Source organism: Quercus suber, unplaced genomic scaffold (assembly GCF_002906115.3).
Source record: "Quercus suber isolate HL8 unplaced genomic scaffold, Cork oak 2.0 scaffold_847, whole genome shotgun sequence".
In the NCBI taxonomy this organism is placed as follows: Eukaryota; Viridiplantae; Streptophyta; class Magnoliopsida; order Fagales; family Fagaceae; genus Quercus; species Quercus suber.
Window position 1 is genome coordinate 223,267 of NW_027070277.1, and position 23,061 is coordinate 246,327.

Here is a 23,061-nt window from a genome sequence, read left to right on the forward strand (position 1 = left end):
GTTTCTTCAGAAGGTTATGAGAGATTGGCTAAGGCAAGAGGGGAGGGCATATCAACAAGTGCAGGTCAGGGGGGTTCCACTTATTTTGGCATAGGAAATGGCTTGCTGTCTGACATGACAGATACTGAAGTAGCCTCCACAGTGCTGCCTGGTCCTGTTGTGGATACCTTGAACCCAAGTGCGTCTACTGCTGAAACATCAAGCAATGACGTTGATGCTTATGATATGTTTGGGGAGGAGGATGAAAATGCAACTGCTAAACCATCTTTTGATGGAAGTAATGTAGTTTCTGGACATAATTCTGATGCAGTCAACCAACCATCAGCAAGCATCCTAAACTCTGAATCAGAAAGTAAGCTATTTTATTGATTGTAAGAAGTTCAAAAGTTTAGAATTTTATCTATAAAAATTTTTTTGGCATATTATTTATTCGGCCTAGATAATTCATTATTGGCATATGAAATACTATTTCTTTGTTGCTTGACGTGGTTTTTCTTTTGTCTTATAATTTCTTGGTTTTCAGGTGGAGCTTTGCAAAATGATTACGTGTATGATGAGTCCACTGGGTACTCTCTCTCTCTCTCTCTCTCTCTCTCTCTCTCTCTCTTTTTAAACTGGTTTTCCTGAGATGATCTTGATATGTCACTTAAAAAAAAAAAAAAAAGATGATCTTGATATGTCATGAAATTTAATGTCTTCGATGTGTTCATGACTTGTTTGCTTGTTTTATTTAGGATTTGAATTTATGCAATGTTACAATGTGAAATCCTGTCCTAGTTATAATGATAGAGACATTCTCTTTGGAGGAGGTTGGGTGGGGTTTTGCAATGGTTCAAATATGCAGGGTGAAGCTAATACCATTTACTAGGTCACAAATGAATCATGCCAAGCCTTTTATTTTTTATTTTCTTATAATTTAAATGTAGGGAACCTTTCTAAAGAAGAACACTTCGGACTCGCCTTTCGCTGGTAAAACCTACAGGCAACTAACCCCACTTGCTACAAGCAATTGCTAGGCAATCTAGGGGCAATCACCCCTGATTGGCTAAACGATTTATGCTCATGCCTAGGAGCAACCAAGTCCAAATTAGTGTTGAGTGTGCTTGAATGTGCTTGAGCTTGGATCAGTGAAATTTTTATAAAGCTTGAGCATTAGTTGATTACTTGTTAGAAACTGTCTCAAATTCCTATTTATAGTTAGTTTGGGTTTTCTTGGAGTAGAAAGTCTATTCCTTGTTAAAGAAGTAATTTGGCATTCCTTCTTTACAAAAGGAGGTCTTCCTAGTCCAAAATGAATATGTATTGATTTATTTTGTGAAGCACGGACACGTGAAAAAGGATGCCATACCCGTGTCTGACACGTGTAGTACTTGGGTACTGCATCGACACGTGTTCATTCGTGTCTAGTATGTGTCAAGAAAGGAAAAATTAATTTCTTAATTGGGACTTGGCTCGGACACGGTCTGGACACAGTCAAGATACGGCCACCCAAAAAATTGAGAACAAAAGAAATGAAAAAAAAAAAAGAAAAAAAAGATTGTAGCCTTAGATCTCTCATCTCTTGTTTGATCTCCACTCCAACTACTCAGAACAGACAGATCTGCACAAATCGAAGCTCATTGATGCAGCTCGGCGTTGCTCCAGTTTCATTAGTGCTTCTCCAAGCTCAGATCGGCTCAGATCTATTCCTTCCTCCTGACTTTATGCACAAGATTGGCCTTTAGATTTCTCTCTGTCGGATTGTTATGACTGTGGGTGTTTTTATTTTCTCTTTTTTATTTTTATTTATTTATTTTTTGGAGTTCTTACTTTCCGGGGAACAAAAAGAAAAGAGTTTTTTCATTTTTAGCACTGGTAGTTTTGGCTGTGGTCTGCGGGTGTTCTTTTATGGAGTAAAACTCGAAGAACCTAGAAACTATACAAGTACATGGTCAGGTTTTTACTTTTCTATTTTGAAATTTTTTTTCAAGGAGTGACCAAAAAAAAAAAAAAAAAAAAAAAGATAGTAAATAGTAAATAGTAACAGTACAGCTTTTTTTTTTTTTTTTTTTTTTTTCAACCTTATTATTAAACACATCGGTCCAGACCTTATATTCAACTTTTTTTTTTTCCTTCTTTACATAGGATTTATTATATATAGAGACAGTTTTGTAAAGGATTTGGCGGCTTTGGCCTAAGTGTATTCCTTATGTGAAGAGGAGAAGACTCTCAGAAAAACATGAGTGACTATCTTCAAAGAGTAATTTAGTATATTTTTGAGGTTAAAAGATACTCGTGTTTGTAAGTTGAGGGTCTGTTGGATGTATGGTAGGGGTGAACAGCGGCCGGTGCAGCCTGTGTTGGGGGAGTTCTCTTCACCGCGCCAACCTTGTTCGTATTCCTAAAACACGAACTGCCGCCGTGCTATTGGATTGAGATTCCGGCCATGTTGGTGGTGGTCTTTGTTGGTGCAGTGGTCTGATTCTTCGATTGGTGGAAACAAAAGCAGAAAAAATATACATGGCCACACGTACCCAAAATCTTATCTCAAATGGGAGAGAAAATAGACCTAGATCCCAAAACTCACCCACTTTATACCCAAACAACCATATCAGATCAGATTCAATTGAGAGAGAAAGTAGATCTGAGACCCAAGCGACCCAAGAGAGGTTAGAGTGTGGTGGCTTGGCTGAGATAAGAGTTGAGGAGGAGGAGAAATCTGGGTAGGATGAAATCTTGGCAAGGATGTGAAATCTACCTGGTTGTTGTAAGGAAAAAACTGGGTTTATGCAGATTTGTGAGAGTCTGTGAGTTTGGTTTGTAAGGTTTGATTGAGTGTTTGTAATCCATATCATTGATTGTGGATTTTAGTTGGCATTGCATGTGGCTGAATCATGTTAAATATTGTTGTCATATGTGATTTTTTTTTTTTTTTTTGTTCTTGTTCTTGTTCTTGTGAAGTGCTTCTGCTAGCCCTAGATTCTGTCATTTCTCATTTAATTGTGGAGTCCAACTTGAGGTCAAATTAGGAGACACTTTTTTATTTGCTAATTACATGAAATAGAAAACAAGAATAAATCGATTAATTTTGTAGTGAAATTCAAAGTGAAAGATATCTACTAAAATAATTATGTACTTATATCAGATCAGCTGAAATCTATGTATTTTACATGAACAAATTCCTCAATTTCCTTTTTAACATCCAAGGAGAGGTTCTTCAAGGCATAGATATAGCAATCTCCCAAGGAGTACATTAATTTCCAATAAAATTTAATAAATGGTTATTTTGAATTGCACCAAAAGAATGGGATTAAAGGAAGTCTTTGGAGAGAAATGTTTTGGAACTTATATGATGGCTAATGTGGATGGATGACAACCACTTGAAACAATATCTTACTTGTTAATTGTTAATTTGGCTTAAAGCCTATAATTTGAGCCCCTTGAAGTTACAGCTCAGGTTCAGTCTCAGGCTCACTTATTACCCGCCTGATTTCAGTCTCTAATTTGGATTTTTAAAATATGAATGGGCTGAGCTGCTTATCCCGGCCAACGGAGGTTCGTACCAGATCACTTGTTTGCAGCGCTACCCATGTGATGTGGTCATCATAAATGAAGAGAACTTCTTATTCATTCGTTATATATATTTTTCTTACCTAGTGTAAAAAGCATGCAATTTCAAATATAAATATTTAATACCGTTTTTGGGGTGAAGTAAAAAGAATAAAATAACTGGTTGAATGACCTTTGCTCTTTTACATTTGAAGAAATGTATGTGATCTTCCTGCCCCGTCCTGAATAGACGAACATGACCAAGCTGAGCATATGAATCTTTTGTACTTTTTGTTACTAGAAGTTGACCCCTACAATTTGTGGCTCACTTGCTATCATGGTTTGCCAATATTTTCTTAGAAATGGTTGCTGTGGGGTCTCTCTCTCTCTCTCTCTCTCTCTCTCTCTCTCTTAAGAGCATCAAGTACAGGAATTGTAGTTGTTTGTTGTAGATTGTTGGTTCTATCAAATTGCTACCATTATTTTCATGGGTATGCTCTTGTATTCTCTTTAGTAGAGCGCTAGAGTGTTCTGAACAATCTATGCACTTGCTTTCATGCTTTGATGATCTCTTTTAGAATCAGGTGTAGGTGTGTGTCTGAGCACTCACATGCATGTACATGTATGTGTTTGCGTGCTTGCTCCTTTTTCTTTTGACTAGAAGAATGTGGATTCCTCACAATTCAGACTTATAAATCTCAAAACTGTGCATCAATTTTGTATGAAGGTATAGTACACACATCAATTTCAATTTATATATTTTACACAATACAAGAGCCTTGTAGCTCAAATGGCAACTCCTAGTTTCTCTAATGGAGACATCCTGTGTTCAATTCCCCCACCCCAAACTGTTGAATTATTAAAAAACAAAAAAATGTATATATCTTATATAAGCTTTTTAATTAACATGAACAACCTTATAATGTTAATAACTAACTGTTTGAAACTAAAAACATGGGTAGCATTTTGAGTAGTTCCTTCAACTAGCCAGGACACAGCCCTCTTTCCCTTAAACATATTTCCCACATGTCTACTGCCAAATTAAGAAAATAATGCGATGGAACCCTTGCTCTCTTGCCTCTTTGCATAATCTCCCTTACTGCTACAGTGCTACTACTCCGACTTCCTGCTTTGATGTGTAGTTAGAACTGTAACATCACATAAATTTCTCCTGCCCAATTTGAGATTTGGCCACGAAAGCAATCACCCTCCACCCCCACCCCCCTTCCAAAAAAAATCTGCAACTAGTCCACACTCCTCTGTTAATGCTATCAGCTGCCACCTCTGCACTCCTTCAGTCTTCTTGGAACCAAATCCTGCCAGCATAGCCACCCTTACAGAGCTAGAGAGTACCTGCCAACCAAAGGCTTACTAAAACATTAGAAACTGTATAGGAGATCATTGCACACGCTCAAATACTTTATTCCTATGATACCAAATAGCCCATAAAGTTACAACCAGGACTGTGCAAGTTCTAATAACCTGTTCACTATGAAGGTTAGGATGCCTTAGGCACAGTAATAGCCCAGACAGACTTGGGTGATAAGATGTCTAAATAAAATTCATTTCCTCTTTAGTAGACTAACCTTTAATCAACAAATGCACCTGCAATTCTTACATGATGCCCCCTTTCAACTCAATCAGACAATTCATGTCATTACTGTAGCCAAATACCCCATGTGTCACACTGATGCAAGACATTATTAGTGTTGGGCCATGGAGCCCAGCAGCAACAAATAAGGAAATTCCTTGTAAGGCCACCTCCACTAAAAATTTATTATTAATAGGTCACCTGAAAACTTTCATAATGAGGTTGTTTGGTGTCATGATTGGTCGGTATTTTCCTGGAAATGGTTTTGTGGGTTTAGTTACTTGAAAGCAGTGAAGATAAATTATGTGATTATTGTGAGTAGTAACAACAATATAATGATAATAATAGTTTCTGTTCTCTGTATAGGCTTATGGGCTCTTGTATCTTATCTGGTAATAGTGTTCTGTAATGATCTGAGTGTACTTGTCTCCATGTTTTTATGATATCTCATTATTAGTGCATGCAAATGTTGCACGAGCGTGTATTTCCTTAAATGAATTCAACATTTGTTTATTGGCTATGTTTGTATCTTTTTCATACCCAACCTGATTCTGCTTTCTTTAATTTAATCTTGGGTATTTCAACGCTTCAGGTACTACTATAGCAGCAGCTTGGGGTACTATTATGACCCATCTACAGGGCTGTTTTGTTCTGCAGCATCAGGACAATGGTAATGTTAATGCGTCCTTTACTTTTTAGTATTTATTTGATGTTGTGTTGTGTTCCTAATTGGTTGCTGATAACTAACCTAATTAAATCATCTTGACTTTTATATGTAGGTATTCATATAATGAAGAAACCGGCACATATGTTGAAGTTCAGCAGGTTGCATCCAATGCGATTTGAAGGGGAGAGTTCTACTGCTTTACTTTAGGACTTGGTACAGTTCATGGAGCATAGAGTTGTAATATGTGGAATTGAATGCTCAGATAGGTTTTCCGTGGGAACCAATGTTTCTTACAATTGGATAGACATAGTTTTGGATTTTCTTGCCCAAGGTGACTTAATTTAATGATGTGTCAACATGTTATCGTTTTGCTTTTTAAATGATTATGAATGGTTTTTCAATTCACATCTAAATTGATCCAGTACCATCTCAACATTGCATCTATGGGAATGTTATTTTGCCTTGAACGATGTTCTTGAAGTGTAATTCTTCTACAAGTACATAGATAGCTGTCCTCGAAAACTTTTATATAATTGCTTTAGGGTTTGTTTGAATAAGAGGATGGAAAAGTAGAAAGATATAAAAGAATGTAAATTTCCTTGAGAAGAAAAGGCAAAGGATAAAAAAGGGAGATTGTATGATTTTTTTATTATGCTCATGTTATAAGTAATTATTTTTCCAATCTTATATAGGAAAAAAAATATTGTTTATTAAAATACTGATTATCATGTTAGTATTTTACTTAAAATTCAATACATCCTACTACATCTAATAACATTCAATAAACTCTCGATTTGGTTGGATTTATATATAGGTATTAGAATTGATTAGGTGTAATTGTGTTTATTCTTAAATATGTGATAAGATGATGTAGCATGATAGGATTAGAGGGGTAAAACATGAGTTTTACACATCTTTATTGAATTTAATCTCTTATTAAATCTATATATATCTAAAATTTGAAGTGTAGCATTTTTTGTTGCTACGTTCCTATTAAGTCACCTCATTCGCCACCTCATTAACCACATTATTAGTCTTTTTAATTTTTATTTTGACCTCTAATTTTTTTTACAATATTAAATATAAAATAATATTGACTTTACAAATTCATTTTAAGTGGTTTTAACTTTACACATTAATTTATTATTTCGTCCATTTATCTTTCTTTATTTTGACTCTTCTTATTCCTAACTTTTTACTATAAATTTGCCACTCGCTCCCATTTTTTGCATATTTTTCCAATACAAAAAAGATTCTTTCTCTCCCTCTCTCTCAAAAACTTTTTTTTTTCATTTTTTTTGTTGAAATTTTTATTTTTCTTGCATATCTACCTTAGATTGATGAATATTATTGACTAATTCATATGTGTTCCTTGATGTAAGTATTCTTTTTTTTATCATTTTCGTTACAACACTAAATACTTTTAATGAATGGTGTTTGTTGTTGATCTCATTTAGGGAATATCATATTATAATATGTCAAGTTTTGTGTTGTTTTTAGGTTTTAATTTATTTGAAAAACAACAAAATAGTTTGGACAAGCTAATGAGGAAAAGTTAGTGCAGTTGAAAACAATGGTCTTTGTGCAGTTTACTTTCATTGTTTGTAAATATTTTGTTTAACAAATTAGTAGTGAATTATTATGTCTTTGTTATATGATGTTCTTAGATGCTTGAGTAATTGCTTTAAATGTTTATGAATATTTTGTATTGTTCTTCATCTTCCTTATCTTATTAGTGTATTCTTTGAGACTTTTCAAAAAATATATTCAATTTTGTGCTTAAAATTATTTATTTATCTATTCATTTTCACATGTTGGATTAGATGTAACATTAGATTATGACAGCATTAATACAATACGTCTTCTTTTTCAAAAAAAAATTCTCTACTTTTTTCTTTGGAATTGTACCCTTAGTTTTTTTAAAAGGAAAAAGAGTTACAATATTTTTTTTTCTTTCTTTTTTTTTATAAATATTTTTAATTGTAGTTTTGTTGAGTTTTATTAATTTTTTTAGATTTATTTCTTGGTGTTTTTGATTGTATTGTAAAAAAAATTAGGTTTGAAAAAGTTTTTTAAAACTAAAAGAATAATTTCCAAATTATATATACTTTTTAATGATATACAAAATATTATAAGTAAATTGTATTAAAAAATTAATATTTTCACTAACTTACCTTTGAATTCTTGAGAAAAAAAAATGTATTGTTTTGATTTTGGTACAACAGATATCCTGTACATTACATTTTGTGATTGTTATTATAATAAATGAAAATACAATTATGAATTACAATATTATTTATTAAATTAGTACAAATTGAAAAGAAAAAAAAAATTAATGAGACTATCCTAAAAATATTATCACGCGTAATGCACGGAGTCTGCGACTAGTTACCTATTATTTTTGTGCTTTTGACGGGAGTTGATTTATATACATGAAACTTGCAGATAGGGACCCTGAATCTTGTAACTAAATTAATGCAAATATTGTAAATATGATCTTCAACAATGGCCTAAATCTTCGTTCTTGTTGCACTTGTGATATCTGAACAGGGTATCTATATATTACTAAAAGCTGAAGCGTAGCGTTTAATGCTGCTGCTCTCACATTGCGCCACATCAGCTGCCACGTCATTCTTTTTTTTTTTCTTTTCTTTTTTAAAATATAATTTTCCTACAATTTTAAAATGATTTTTACAATTTTCAGCCCTATAAATGCAGCCCACTACTTATTTATTTACTTCCACTACTTATTTACACTTCTCCAACCTTTCTCTCTCCTTTACCATTTCATCTCCCCACTACTTCTTCAATCTTTCTCCCTCCTTTACCTTTTCATCTCCCCACTACCCTCTATATTAATATCATTCTTCCTCTTTCCCTTCATCTTCCTTTATTTTTGTCTCTTCTTATTCACACATTCTTACTATAAATTTGTCACTATCTCTTCTATTCTATGCATAGTTTTCCCTCACAAAAAAAAGGTTCTCTCTCTCTCTCTCTCTCTCTCTCTCTCTCTCTCTCTCTCTCTCTCTCTCTCTGCTTTTGAATAACATCATCAGTCACATTAAAAGGGAAACCAGCCTTGATCTCCGCTATGTGTAAACTGTGTAGACAAACATGTTAGTGTTAATCTAGAGTATTGTATTGGAATGTCATTAACGAATACACAAGGACATCACTTACTCACGAAATGGGGTGATTTCTTCACAATTGAATAGCACATAACGATGTGCTTGGATCCATGAATTTGAATCTAGTGTAATGCTCACCATTGCACCCATGGATTCCTCAACATTCCTTACAGGCCGATTGAATGCAGTTTCAACAGATTGAAAATAGCGTGAGCAAAATGTTAAGCATTCCTCTGCTATATACCCTTCTGCAATTGAGCCCTCTGGATAAGTTTTATTATGCACATAAGACTTAAGTCTTGACAAGTACCTATTGGAAATCCCAAGATTAACAATGAAAAATTGGTAAGATAAACAAAACCAAATAGACCAAGTTAATATATGTGTTACCTCTCTATGGGATACATCCAATGATAATGAACTGGGCCAGCAACTTTGGCTTTGCTAGTCAAATGCATGACTAGATGTACCATCACTGTAAAGAAAGATGGAGGGAATATCCTTTCCAACTCGCACAATGTCACTGCAATTCTCTTCTCAAGAGCACCAAATTCCTCTACATTTAGTACTTGGAACATATTTCCCTAAAGAAACAAGATAAGTTAATTAAACTCCTACTCACTTCAGGGGGCAAAGATCCGCGTATTGCTATTGGAAAAAGTTGCTACATTAAGATGTGATTATCATGGCTCTTCATCCCACTAATCTTGCGTTCTTTGAGTTTAACGCAACGTGAGATGTTTGAAGATTATCCATCTGGCACTCTTACATCTTTCAAAACTTGCAAAAAACCATTTTTTTCACTAGCATTCATATGGTAGCAAGCATGTGGCATATGTGTTTGATCATTCCCAACCTTTCCAAGTGAAGTCCACTTCTTATACCCATATCTTTTAAATCTTGGCGTGCCTTCAAGTTATCCTTTGTCTTGCCATCCAAGTTCAATAATGTGCCAATTATATTATCGACTACATTCTTTTCAATGTGCATCACGTCAAGATTGTGACGCAACACTAGTCCTCCCAATAAGGCAAGGTGAAAAATATACTTCTCTTCTTCCACACAGTTAATACTTCCTCCCCTCTTTTTCTTTTATTGGTCAAATTAACTTTTTTCTTTCCAAACACATGATCGGCTACAGCATCTGTTCGTAACATAATTTCCCCTCCGGATACTGTAATAGGAGCTGATCTCATATCAACATTCCCATCAATGATTTTTTTTGCTTACGAAATTTATGATCACTATCCAAGAATCGCCTATGTCTAATGTAACTAAATTTCCTTCCATATTTTAACCAACGAGATTGACAATCATAATTACAAGAGGGACATGCAAGAAAACCTTTGGTACTCCAACTATATAGTTATAATAGGGGTTGGGATTTGAACTTTTGATATTTCTGTTGAAAACACTAAAAGGTGTTAATCAATTGAACTACAAGGCTCTTGGCAAGAGTTGTTCATTTTTTAAACATATGAAAATACCATAATCAATACTTCTAACCAACAACTTTTTTGAGCCGCTTGAGGGGAAAACAACTTCAATTCACATGATGATGAACAAGAATGATAATAGCAACAACCATGACAATAATCACAACTTGATGCCTTCATTGATCTCAATTTCTCAAGTATTCTTTTTACTTTCCTTATAAAATAATCAAAGTTTAAAATGAAGAAAATAAATAAATAAAATTGTTAGGGGTCATATTTTTAGATACTGGCATAATCGAGTCAAAACATACTTTCTATATACTTGAGTTTTGGGTTGAGTGACTCTAATTGTATTCAAGTGGTATTCATTGAAGACAAAAGAAAATAGCTTAATAAATTGCTCAAGCTACTAAAATAGGTCCTCGATACCTTTCAATACCTTTTGATGTATTGAGACTTAATGAAACTCAATACATAGCTTGACACCTCTCAATCTATAGGGTTATGGGAATTCAAAATAGTAACTTCTATTCCAACCCATGATGACTTGGCATATTTTCGAATTGATGCACTAGGGTACTAGGACATATAAAAGCCATAATTTTAGGTTGTCATTATAACACCAGTTAGACACATGAAAACTGTGGAGTTGCTGCAATGTCTGTGTGCTTAGGGTTCTGTAACGAGTTGCTTCTGCTTCATTAAAGTGTGTTATTGCATAGAAATTTGTACCTAAACTACAACAATAACTGATTGTTGTAGAGTTGGACATAAATAGGAGATTTGTGCAAAGAATAAGTTTTCTATAAGGAGTCCAAATGAATTGGAGCTAAGTTGTCTTATAAATCAGTAGGTTTTATTTAGGTAGATATTTTGGGGTACGGTAAGATTTCTTATACTTGTAACCTTGATTCTTGTTAGCATTTTCTTTAGAAGTAATGACCTAAAAAATCAACCATTGGGGCTTTTCTTGCGAAGGTTTTCCCATCATAACATATTGTCAAATTTATTTTCCATTGCACTTAACTCTAGATTAAGGAGCATAAATTCATGGGTTGTCGATTGGGGGTGCTAAAAGTACAAGAAAAATGAATAATTCTCACAAGTTTTTATTTTTTATTTTTTTATTATTATTATTTTTTAGCGTGGAATCTCACTAAGGCAAGGTCCTTTAGACCCCCTCCTAGAGAGTAAACTACGGATACATAACTTCACCCACCAAGACCGTGTATTAAGTAATCCAGATAAATTCCTAATAGGGATCGAACCCAAGATATTTGATTCTATAGTTCATCCCAACCCTCTAACCACTAAGTTGCACATGACAAGTTAATTTCACAACTTTTTCCTATTATTTGCCCCTGACAAGTTATTTTCAAAACTTTTTCCTATTATTGTCGTTTATGACGATAGATGAGAAGATGGTCGTAGTCTTCGAAGATAGGCACCATGAGAGGGACCTTCTGGAAATTCATGGGACCCTTCTAGAAATAAACATTAATGACTACCTCTTAGATCGGTGACTACACAAAGGCTGAAAAGTATCAAAGCATCTTTCACTTTCGTTGATTTTGTTGTGCTTATTTCCTTTTATCGGCCATGATTGTCAAAAGTACTGTAATATTCTTGTTCAGCTTAGCATTGGAATTTTCATAACAAATTAGGCTGCGAGTACAATGATATCTTCTTTAGTAGGTAAATCCAACATCATTTTATTTGACTGGACTATCCCAAGATTTTCGGGATGTCATTTTGGAGAGAAGACATTTTCATATGTGGCAGGCCTATGCAGCATTTCTCTCACTAACATGTGGGCATGACAGTGAGAGAGATGTATAGGCCCAAAACAAGAGATACCGATCCTATTCGAGACTAATATACTTTGAGCAATGCTACTCTCCTGTTAAGGAAACTAGCCGTGAACCTGCGCGTTACGCGTGATAATTATTTTTATGATGATTTTATTAAAAAAAATTTACAATTTAAACTAATCTAATAATGAGTAATGTATTTTGTAATTATATTTTTATTTATTATAAGAACAATCATAAATGTAATATAGGATCAATCCAAAACACCAAAAAAATATAAACTAAAAAAAATTAATAAAACTTAACAATGATTAATGAACCAATTTAGGATAAAATTTTGTTTTTGATAATCTATTAAGGTTATTTTCTTTGTAGAAATTATAATTTCAGCCGCTCAAAACATATTATCAAATAAACAATTATTAGCAATATCTAAGAATTAAATTTCTATACATGCATTGTATAAAATAATAATAATTAAAATAAAATTGCAAAATTAAAATTTGTCACCTATCCGATTATTTTTGTTTGGCTAACCTTTGCTTTTCTTTGGTTTGGCTAACCTTTGCTTTTCTTTAAATAAATGGATTATAAAGTACTTCTAGTACAACTATTAAGAGTACTTTGTCCACCACAAAAGATTAGAAAATAAACAAAAATTAGTAAAGTCTCATAGTTTAACATCTAAATTGAGCACTATAAAAAATCATGCTATGTAACAGAATAAATACCAAATTATCCAAATCATGCTATATAATAGAATAATTATATTTTTATATGCTATATTTAATTCTTTAGAACGCAATAGAATACATTTAACATTCAAAGAGGAAAAAAAAAAAAAAAAAAAACAACAACAAACAATTTAAAAAACTAAACTAAATCACAATTAAAAAAACTAAACTAAATCGCATTAACCAAAATAGAGTTTTAAAGAATATAAAAAATTATCAACCTAAAGTAGAGATGCAAGAAAGATAAAAAAATCCACCAAAAAATTAAGCATTAGAAGCAGGCAGAGACCTGCAAAGGTGGTTGCGGTTGGTGGAGAGAGAGATAGCTCCAAAGATATCATCCTTGATAAATCGCCAAGTGGCTTGGAGTGGAATGGAGATGAAAGCATGCAGCTGCCAGGGGAGGATGCTGGGAGTACTAGCAGTTCAGAAAGATCAGATTATGATTATGAAAATGGTCAGGCAACCGGAGATGAATATGATGATATGGTGGTGGATGACTTTGCTGCAGGATATCCTGGCAGGTCTGATGACTTGCTACAGGGTACCTATTATAACGTAGATGTAGAGGAAGAAGAAGAAGAAGAAGATGAAGATGATGTTGATGACAATGAAGGAGATGCAGAAGATGAGCAAGGGGATCTTGATATTGATGAATATATAAATGGGGACTCGGATGAGGAGGGAAACGGGGGTGGGGACAGAGAGAAGAACCTTGATCAAGATCAAGGTACATATACATCCTCGGACTACAGCGAGTAATGCAATATCTGACATTGTTATTGTATAAGAGATGTTACATCATTGTATTGCACTCTGTTTTCCTCGATGCATCCGAACCATCCTTGTAAGCCAACAGTATTTATAAAGCTTACTGTAACCGTGCAAAGCATGTTAACTGAAATTAAATGTGAATGAATATCCCATTTTGTTCAATTGGCGTCATCTCAAATAGCAAAACTATCACTCGTTAGTAGTAGTTCTTGTATCGCTTCACATAAGTTCCCATAATACCTTGCAGAAGTTGAGTTGCTTGAGCATACTTAGTGGAAGTTGAGTTGCTTGAGCAGTGACGCTTTAATGGTACGGTGTTTACTGTATATGGCATTGAACTTTTATTCCGAACCTTTTCTAGACCGCCTTATTGATTCGTGCTAATTAAACAAGAATCGTCATGAATGTGAATCTGTTCTATTAGATTACAGATGTGATTCTCAGAAAAGAGAAAGGATGACACTAACCTTTATTATTGATAGCATCAATTCGTTAAATCTCAACTCTAAAACAAGAATAGTCATCAAAGATTCAAAACTTATGTAGTACCATTACAAATGTATAAAAGAAAAAAAAAAAAAAAAAACCAACTGAAAAGTTTTGAAAACCCCATTCCCATTCTGGGATTGTAAATCATAGAGACCCTAGATATATATATTCACATAAGTGCTACATTTCTCCGAGTATTACATGCTCATGGACCCAAAAGTTTCTTGATTCCAGCCTTCTGCTCTGAAGTAAGCCTTGCAGGGAACTTGATGTTGAATTTGATACGCAGGTTGCCTTTTTTTGTTGGGTCCTTTTGGATTGGCATTCCTTCCCTTGGAACAACCTCCTCATAGTTTGGATTAATCACATTATTGATTGGGATATTTAAAGTTCTGCCATCCAGAGTAGTCAGGTGGACAGTGTAGCCCGTCAAGGCATCCGCCAAGGATATTTTCTGGGTGACAATTAAGTCGTTTCCATCTCGAGTGAAAACACTGTGGGGCTTCTCATCAATGATAAATACAAGATCAGCAGGTATAACATTTGGCTGCTCATTCCCTTTCTCTGGGAAGGTTATCTTTGTGCCCTTCTTCCAACCAGGAAGGAGAGTAGAGGAAAATGATTCCCCTCCACCTTGTTTGGATGTTTTTAAAATTAGTAAGGGGGAAGGGAGTAATTAGCCCTTCCCCTTGTGTAATTTTGTTAATATAATAAGGGTAAATTAGGTAATTTACTTGGTCAATAGTTTATGTACTCTACTCTCCCTTCAAATCTCTCCAATTTGGGGGAATTAAAAATGGGGGGCTAGAGGGAGTTGAAACCTCTCCAAACCCCTCCAAACCCCTCCCCCTCATTCCTTAAAAAACTTCCAAACAAGGTAATTAGATTACTCTCCCTCCCTCTACTCTACTCCCCCTCCTTTTTTAAACATCCAAACAGGCCATACATCTTCTGAACTCTATTGTTACTTATACACAGGGAGTTTCTTTCTCAGCTAATAGAGCACCAGAACACAATTTGTGAAAAATGAGGTTTTTAATAAACTCAAAAGATATTTCCGTCCCAAAACCCAGCTAATCAAATTGACTTTATCCATTTACACAAGTTAGGCTAGTGATAAGTAAGGAACTACTTGAACAATCTATCATTGACTCAAAAGATAAATGACCCAATATTAAAAAACCTACTTCTGAACTTAATTTACTTGATGCATTTTCCATTTCTAATAAACCAAGTTAATTCGTGCTTGACTTGAGCAAAAATAGATTTTGCTCAAGATTTCTCTTTGCATTGTTTAAGAGGGCTTTCTACAACTTTTAACTTTAAAAATTCAACCCTACGCAGGTTGCCAAAGAAGAAAGATGATTCCTCCACCATACCAATTCATGAAGCCCTGAATCCCCTATATGATGGCTGTCTGTAAATTAGACTTGCGTACCAATTGCAGGTATATGGCATATACATGTATTGAGAGAGATTTGTATGGCATCACGGAAAAGGTAGTTTAGAAGTATGCATCAACCCATCCAGGCTAAATGAATATTACATCACAAAAATATGACATGGTCATTTAGAGCTTATATCATGACAGAGATAATTGTATGAGCTGAACCCTTGTTGAGTTGGGATATCTATGCTGTAAGTAAAAATCTAAGATCCATCTTGCCTCCATTTAAGAAGTGATTGCTCTGCAAGACTGCAGCATACAATTTGCCATCATAATTTACCCACTTTTTTTTGTATATTTGGCCACTAAAAACCATCTGAAGTTATCTCTTAGGATGCTATTATAAATTGAAGAGGCCAATAAAATTAGTTAAACACATGTATTCTTTCTCCGTGGAGAACAAATACTTGAAGCAATAAGTACAAAATGAAACCTACTACCCCAAGTACTATTTGAAGCGAACACCGGACACAAGTCAGTGATGTTGTGTTTGGAGTATAACCACTAGGCAATCTGGATACAGATAATACAACATCACTCTCCCCACCTCCAATACTCCTGACTAAAAACTTCTGGGTCAGGAATATGGTTCAAACTAGCAAAATCAAGTCATGACACAGCATTTTCTGTTTTAGCAATGGAAGCCATCCAAAATTGAACTCAGCTATTGGAAAAGCTGTGATAACTTACTGGCCATAGAAGGTTTCTGCTCTGGTGTTTCCCGCTTTACCATGCAGACTTGATTATAATTGGACTTTAGATGAGGATAAACTATGTTTTCCTGAAGAGAGGCAAATAATAAAATAAATTCTATAATCAGCATATGACAAGTGATCATTTCTTTGAGTATTAAGATTGGGATTATATTAGTACCTTAAAAAGTTCAAATGGACAGAAATCACTGTCACAACCCTATTCAACAAACAACAAAATGTTAATGAGCAAACACCAGAAAGACATTGCACACAAGGAAAAGGACTAGTAAATATTTAGCCTGATGCAACAGGAAAGGGTACAAGGAAGGAAACACAAGATATCAAAAGATTCAAGAATTACGGTCTGATTTCAATGTGGGGTCTTTGTGCCATCTTTCTTAGGGTGTTCTGGGCATCTTTATTTATTAGGCTTAGTATTAAGTTCTTTAATTTAATTAGTTAAAAAGTTGTTGGTTTAGTTTTATATTTTTAATAAAGTTTTGCTAAAATAGGGTTATTTTGGAAATTTTTAGATCTTTTGGAATGAGCTGTACTGAGGTCCATCAGTCTTACTTTATGTTTTGAGTCCTTTTTCTATTTGGTCTATAAGTTATTAATTACTTCTCCTTGTTATTAGGAATCCTATTTTTTCTGCGAAATGGTTATTAGCAGTCCTAGTCCTTTAAAGAGTAAAATATTGGTAGTAGCCTACAAAAGAGTCAAGGGAAAATTAGTGAGATTGATTTTAATAAAATTCCATTTTACTCTTCCTAGGGTTTATCTTGCTTTGTTTCTTGTTCAAGAAAGTCTAATCTCACAACATTTTCACAACACCCTTGATTTGAGTTGTGGTGGGTTCAGGTATAATCTTTCTTTATTTTATTTTGACCTATGAAGCTGACACCTCAGCTTGTTGTAAAAATGCTATGAGATTCTGCTGTGCCCGTAGAAGAACTCTTCTTGTTCTATCCAATGTTTTAACACCAAACGGCCATTAAACTCATTCAAGATCCAATATTTTTAAACCCTACCCAAACCCTTAACATCTAACCCTAATCAAGAACCCTTCAAAATATCATCAAGAACCCTAATTTAGTGTTGAATTCCTAAAAAACCTACATCAAAATTGGTATTGGAACTCAATAATGCATCTATCCAGCATCAGAGACAGATGAACTACAGCTTGAAATAGTGGATATCCAAAACTTTGACAAACGGAATGATGACAGAATAGTCAATACATTCACTAATATTTACTCTGCAATTCATATTTTACCAAAGTCCTGTGTGTTAAATTTAAAAGGTGGATCTAAAATCCCAAATATATTAGTAGTCATAGATAAAAATAGGAGGGAGTGGGAAATGCTCACTGGCAATGGAATGGGATCTTCATTGTGCAGTACTTGCACAAAGTACTTGCTTGAAGAGTTAGCTTGACAGCTGTACAGAACCAGCATGTTATTCCCAGCAAAAGGAGCGACAACGCTGCCCCTCCAATTTCTCTGTTGGGGTGGCTTTGGAGGTCGTTCCAAGGATTTTTCTTCTTGTATTTGTTGAAATCCTGTAATAAAGATAGAACCTACTAATAAGACAGCCCATAGCAGAACCCAGGAACCAGAAACAATTATGCTTGAAAACTGCTTCCAGATCACACACAAACACATCATTAGAGAAAATTAGAACGTTAAGCACTCACCAGATCCTTCTTGAAAAAGTCCAAGAAGACATGAGAAGGGAACAACAGTTTCTGCATGTGCAAACCGAAGTCGTGCCTTTTCATAACTTCCAGGAGCATGTTTTTCTACAAAGACAGAAGTGGCAAAAGAATTACTGCCAGAAGGAATTATGATAGCTTTTGAATGAAGATGAGGCTCCTTTTTTTTCTCAAAAAAGCTTGGAAGTAAATTTACAAAATCTTCCCTAATAAATGAACAATGTCCAAATATAGATGCAAGATGGATTTGGGTCTTGAGTCTTGACATATATTACAAATGTTTCTACTTTTCTTTTTTTGATAGGTAATAACAGACTATTAGTGATAAGGATTAATATCATCAAAAAAGAGTGCAAGACTAAGGGCCAATCTAACAGGTATTGACATATGCCCGTGAGATGATGTTATCAAGTAGCCGTGCCAGGCCCACCCTGCTTAACTAAACTTCCCCACTTTGAGCCACCACTGGCTGAATAAAAATAATAAAAGTAAAAAATCTCCTATCATTGAATTTGAAGACACAGAAAGACAATCTGATGCAATACACTGTAGAGAGAAAACCAGAAAATCTATATTACCTTCTTGAGCCTTGATAGCTTGTTCCATGGCTTGTAAAACATCTTGAAGTAATGGCACTCCCATTTTATAGTTTAATGAATTACCATAACCCTTCAATATAAACAGCTCCAGGTCGTCTGTCCACTCCAACAAAGAAATCTAAACACAATTATAAATTTTGCATATTAGAAAGCCTATAAAAAAAATAATAATGAAAAGATACAAGAATGATTTCCTAACTTATGTTACTTTAAAAAAGATACAAAATTTTACAAAAAATATCTCAATTATAAAGGTGGAAGAACATATATTCATTTTCTTCCAGTGTCAAATCAAACGTATACAAACTCTGTTATTTTTCAGCCAAATAACAAAGACATCAATAGCCTTAATTAGCAACGATTTATTAACAATAGCAGGTGACATTGCAGATTTTTTATAATATAAAAAAAAAAAAAAAAAAAAAAATCTCATAGAGGTGTAAACTAGAAGTTGTACATGGCTTACCAAGAAAAACAATCAGGCAAAACAAGAATGAAATATTTAATCACATCAGATTATATAAATATATATCTCACGTACCTCAGAAGGGGTGAAAAGACTACAAGCTTGATCAGTTATGTCCAACAAAGATGCTTCCTGCCAAATTGGGAAACCAGCACGATAATTGCATATGGAGGTGAATCTCAATTGAACATCAACCATAATTTATTCTAGACACATGCAATAAGCAGAATTTGGTCAGTCAAAAAATGGAAAGCAAAAAAGTGATTACCTGTTTGCATAAAAACCAGAGAGAAGAAGTATCTTGCCTCGTAAAATTCAGCATGTAACGACTCACTAATGAAGAGGTAATTTTATCAAGAATAGGCTCCTTATCCTTACCAACAGCAGGCTCCTGCTTTTTCCTGAAATCCTGCATCAGTGTATGTAAATTAACGTGACTGCAATGTAGCTACACCACCCAAAAATCTATGAACTAGCCTTCTCTTTTAGGGGGATTAGTGATAGGTAAATACAACTCATGCACCCATACATATAGAACACTTTTTTTTTTATAACATGGGAAACCTTTCTAAAGAAGAACCCTGAAACTGCCAAATAAGATAACTTTAGGTGCCAATCCTTTCTTCTTCTTCTTCTTCTTTTTTTTTTTTTTTTTTTTTTTTTTTTTTTTTAAGATGGGAACAAGTCTATCAATATAGGTTTAAGAACATCATTTAAGGGAGCCTAAAAGACAAGAGAAAGGCAGAATACAGATGCAGATAAAGGCAGTGAAGGAAAACATTTCATCACCAAAAAGAAGAGTCCATTGTAAATTACAAAAAGTAACACAAACAAGTGCGACCTTTTGTATTCTTCTATAGCCTAAAATGGGTGGCGCACAAATGAATACTCCTAGTATAACAGGAGCTAATGTGTTTTTTAGTTCAGAAAAATATGATGACCTTATCCAGCATGAATATCTAACCAACATAATCAATCATAGGCATTTCTCTACATATCATAAATACCTTGTAGTTTTCACAAGATTCATAAAACCTTAGCAATAAATCACTTGCACGGCTTTCACCAGTAACAGCAAAAGCTCGATGACGTCCTGGTCCAAGACTTCCTGTCCCGATAAAAAGCCCCATTCCAAATGCCACCGCACTAGCTGATGCCCGAGGAACCTATCTCATTAGAAGACAAAGATACATAAGTTCATGGGGCCTAACCAGAAAAGAGAAGAATCCTAGACCATCACAGCCAAAATGATGCAATCAACCTTGACCAGTTTGGCACCTCAACCCAAAAAAGAAATTTATGGGTGAGAGACCTAAAAGCACCATAAGCAAAACTCCAAAATGAGAAATGATAATAAACCAGTAGATTATTACTTGCTACCAATTTCTCACATAGTCTTTCATAGCAAAAGCTTGAGTAAACATTTCAATAGAAGGAACTTTTTACATGATTGAACGAAAGAAAACTTAAAACACAGCTCACCTGAGTTGCCCTTATTGTATAAACATCAGGGTGATACTCCTCATTAAAAAGATCTGGGAATTTTTCTCTAATCCTGATTCCAAGAGCATACAATTCTTCCTCTCCCTTGCTAATTAGTTCTCCACCCTTCAGCTTTCCTTTCCAAGGAGATTTCCATCTTGTATCCAGGAAGGAACTTTTTGTAAAGACAATTTCCGTTCTTCTGCATCTCTTAGAAGTACTTCCAAACGAGCTTCCAAATTGTCCAACTCTTTTATCCGTTTCTTAGTGGGAGAGCGAGTTCCATGCCTTGCCTGACAATAAGAATTGCATTAGGTTTTTTTTAGTTTACAAAAACATAAATTAACTTCGATAGTGCCCCTTTCCAAAATCCTATCAATCCATTTTGAAATGAGGAATTGAATTTTTCAAGGTCATCAATAATTTGAATAGATATTAAAATGCCAATAGTCAGTGCTTGATTAAATATTACTGACGCAAAATAATCCAATCCCCTCATTTCAAAATAGATAGATAGAATTTCAAGAACTCTATAGTGGAGTTACCCCAAGAACACTACTATATTCAAATTCTCGATCTAAAACTGTTAAGTAAATTACCACAAGATTTATGTGGATAGGAGTACACCCGTCAGGAATATTGGAAGCTATAATGGAATTATCAGCAATTCCTTTCACAGCACCGTATCTGCACGGAAATATCAAGAAACATAGCCATTAGTTAAACAACACCAGAAGCTCAATCATATGCTCTACTACTCTTTTGCACAACACTCCATGTTACCGCATAACTACACATGGAAAAGCAATTCATATTTCTTTGAAACATCAAATGAAGCTTTTTTTTCTATTATTGTTACTGATTCTCATCTGGGCTCACCACTGATAACTTTTTTTATCTACCACTAACAACTTACCAGATATGAAAATTTTGATGTCTTTAGACTTGTTGATTCATATTACATCAAAATGTGAGGGTTTTTTTTTTTTTTTTTTAATTCTCTCATATGCCACAACAATAGGAAAAAAAAAAAAAAAACCCAATAATTCTAACATTCTAATTTTTTTTTTCCTCAACTTTCTCGGCAGCCAAACAGGGTAGAAAGATCAATGGATCTTTTTATTAAGTAACACTAAATCTCTCAAAATGCTACAACCGAACCAGCAATTAAGCGCAGAATAAGATTAAAATTTCAGGAACAAAGCGAAGCAAAAGAGTTCAAAACCTAAAACGTTAAAATTAATTTCTAATTTCATATCTTAACGATTAATGCGTGATCTAGAGAGAGAGAGGGACCTGGTGACGGTAGACAAGTGTTGGCGCACATCGAAAGCTTCTTCAGCATAAGAATAAAGCAACAGAGATAAAAACAGTAGCAGAACAAAATGAATTGCCCTCTTCATACTCTCTGCGTTACTGTGTGTTCAAGTGTTAGCTCGCTCGTGAGGGAAGAACAAAGAAAGAAGAGGTGTGTCGTGTGTGTGAGAATTAGACTCTGATTCTGCGTGTTGTTGGATGGGGAAAGCAAAATAATCCGTGTGCGTCGCCAGGGAAATTGTTGATAACGAGCTTTTTTTTCTTTTTTAAATATTCAAAACGTTGACAGCATTGACCGTATCAAAGAACGCCATCTGGCTTTTTTTATTCTTTTCTAAAATTCTTTTTTTTTTTTGGTTATGAAAATATTTATGTACTTATCAGCAGTTTTCTTGAGCATTACATCAGCACATCGCCTTCACTACGCCTTCCCCACTCAAGCAAATCGGTCACTCTAAGCTTGCCATGCCCATGCTATTGAGTATTGAGAAATACTATATTCATAATATTTTTACAATATTTTTATAATAAATATTAAATAACAAGTTATTATTGTTTATTATTATTGTGACAAAAAAGTAATCTTAGTTAGGGATGGCAATTTTTTCCTGCCCCACTTAATGTGCCCCTCCCGCTTTAACCCACATGGGTTTTTCTCGCGCCGTAAAGGTGGTGGGGCGGGAATGGGGCAAGATTTTAGCCCCGTACCACGAGGTAAGATTTTAGCCCTGTTCGAGGCGAGGATAAGTTTAGACTTTGTAGACCCACCCCGCCCCACCCCTTCCCATCCTCATCCCGTTCCGCATTGCTAAGGGTTATAATTATAAATTTTTCATACCCTAAAACCCTACTATTTAAATAAACATATTAATATTAGCTTATTTTATTCTACCCAATATGGTTCTCTGCCTTTATTTGTCATGTGTTATACTATGAGATTTTCTTCTTCTTTTTTAATGATTGTCTTGTTAAACACTTGGATATATTTTTAATTTTTTCTAAAAATTGATTTGATTTGATGGGATAAATTTAATTGTAATTTCAAGTATATTTTTATTAATGAAATAGGTTTCATTTAAAAATTTGTACTAGTTGTAGGGCAAATTAACAAAAAATAGAATTTTACAGGGTGGCACAGGGTTTCGCGGGGCCCCAAGGGTTGGAGATGGGGCAAGAAAAT

At 34.4% G+C, this 23,061-nt stretch overlaps 4 protein-coding genes across 4 annotated transcripts; 2 read left to right on the top strand and 2 right to left on the bottom strand.

The window, feature by feature from the left end:
- The first annotated feature begins 13 nt into the window (after positions 1 to 13).
- On the top strand, positions 14 to 6,199 carry LOC112022437 (uncharacterized). Its single transcript, XM_065767784.1, has 4 exons — positions 14 to 352; positions 524 to 566; positions 5,712 to 5,789; positions 5,899 to 6,199. Exons 1-4 carry the CDS (start codon positions 115 to 117, stop codon positions 5,963 to 5,965), a joined length of 426 nt encoding a protein of 141 aa, XP_065623856.1. The 5' UTR covers positions 14 to 114; the 3' UTR covers positions 5,966 to 6,199.
- Positions 6,200 to 13,285: 7,086 nt separating this feature from the next.
- LOC136065097 (uncharacterized) lies at positions 13,286 to 13,660 on the top strand. The gene has a single exon (XM_065767782.1). The coding sequence runs from the start codon at positions 13,286 to 13,288 to the stop codon at positions 13,658 to 13,660; it is 375 nt and encodes a 124-aa protein (XP_065623854.1).
- Positions 13,661 to 14,366: 706 nt separating this feature from the next.
- LOC136065098 (uncharacterized) lies at positions 14,367 to 15,381 on the bottom strand. The gene is made up of 2 exons (XM_065767783.1): positions 15,349 to 15,381; positions 14,367 to 14,747 (listed from the first exon to the last, which is right to left on the bottom strand). The coding sequence occupies exons 1-2, from the start codon at positions 15,379 to 15,381 to the stop codon at positions 14,367 to 14,369; spliced, it is 414 nt and encodes a 137-aa protein (XP_065623855.1).
- A 544-nt stretch (positions 15,382 to 15,925) lies between these two features.
- LOC112026680 (uncharacterized) lies at positions 15,926 to 22,127 on the bottom strand. Its single transcript, XM_024059370.2, is given in 12 exon segments — positions 15,926 to 16,389; positions 16,482 to 16,520; positions 17,674 to 17,864; positions 18,000 to 18,104; positions 18,596 to 18,734; positions 19,158 to 19,214; positions 19,351 to 19,491; positions 20,090 to 20,248; positions 20,565 to 20,722; positions 20,725 to 20,857; positions 21,164 to 21,251; positions 21,861 to 22,127. Coding segments are annotated over 12 exon segments (1,434 nt in total). The 5' UTR covers positions 21,968 to 22,127; the 3' UTR covers positions 15,926 to 16,272.
- Between the last annotated feature and the right edge of the window lie 934 nt (positions 22,128 to 23,061).

Coding starts and splice junctions, on each gene's coding strand:
- LOC136065098 (XM_065767783.1), bottom strand. CDS start 15,381: ATGGAAAATGCATCAAGTAAATTAAGTTCAGAA. Junction 14,748..15,348: donor CAAGTAAATTAAGTTCAGAA/GTAGGTTTTTTA, acceptor GGTTGGAAGAAG/GGCACAAAGATAACCTTCCC.
- LOC112022437 (XM_065767784.1), top strand. CDS start 115: ATGACAGATACTGAAGTAGCCTCCACAGTGCTGCCTGGTCCTGTTGTG. Junction 567..5,711: donor GTGTATGATGAGTCCACTGG/GTACTCTCTCTC, acceptor TCAACGCTTCAG/GTACTACTATAGCAGCAGCT. Junction 5,790..5,898: donor TCTGCAGCATCAGGACAATG/GTAATGTTAATG, acceptor TTTTATATGTAG/GTATTCATATAATGAAGAAA.
- LOC136065097 (XM_065767782.1), top strand. CDS start 13,286: ATGCAGCTGCCAGGGGAGGATGCTGGGAGTACTAGCAGTTCAGAAAGA.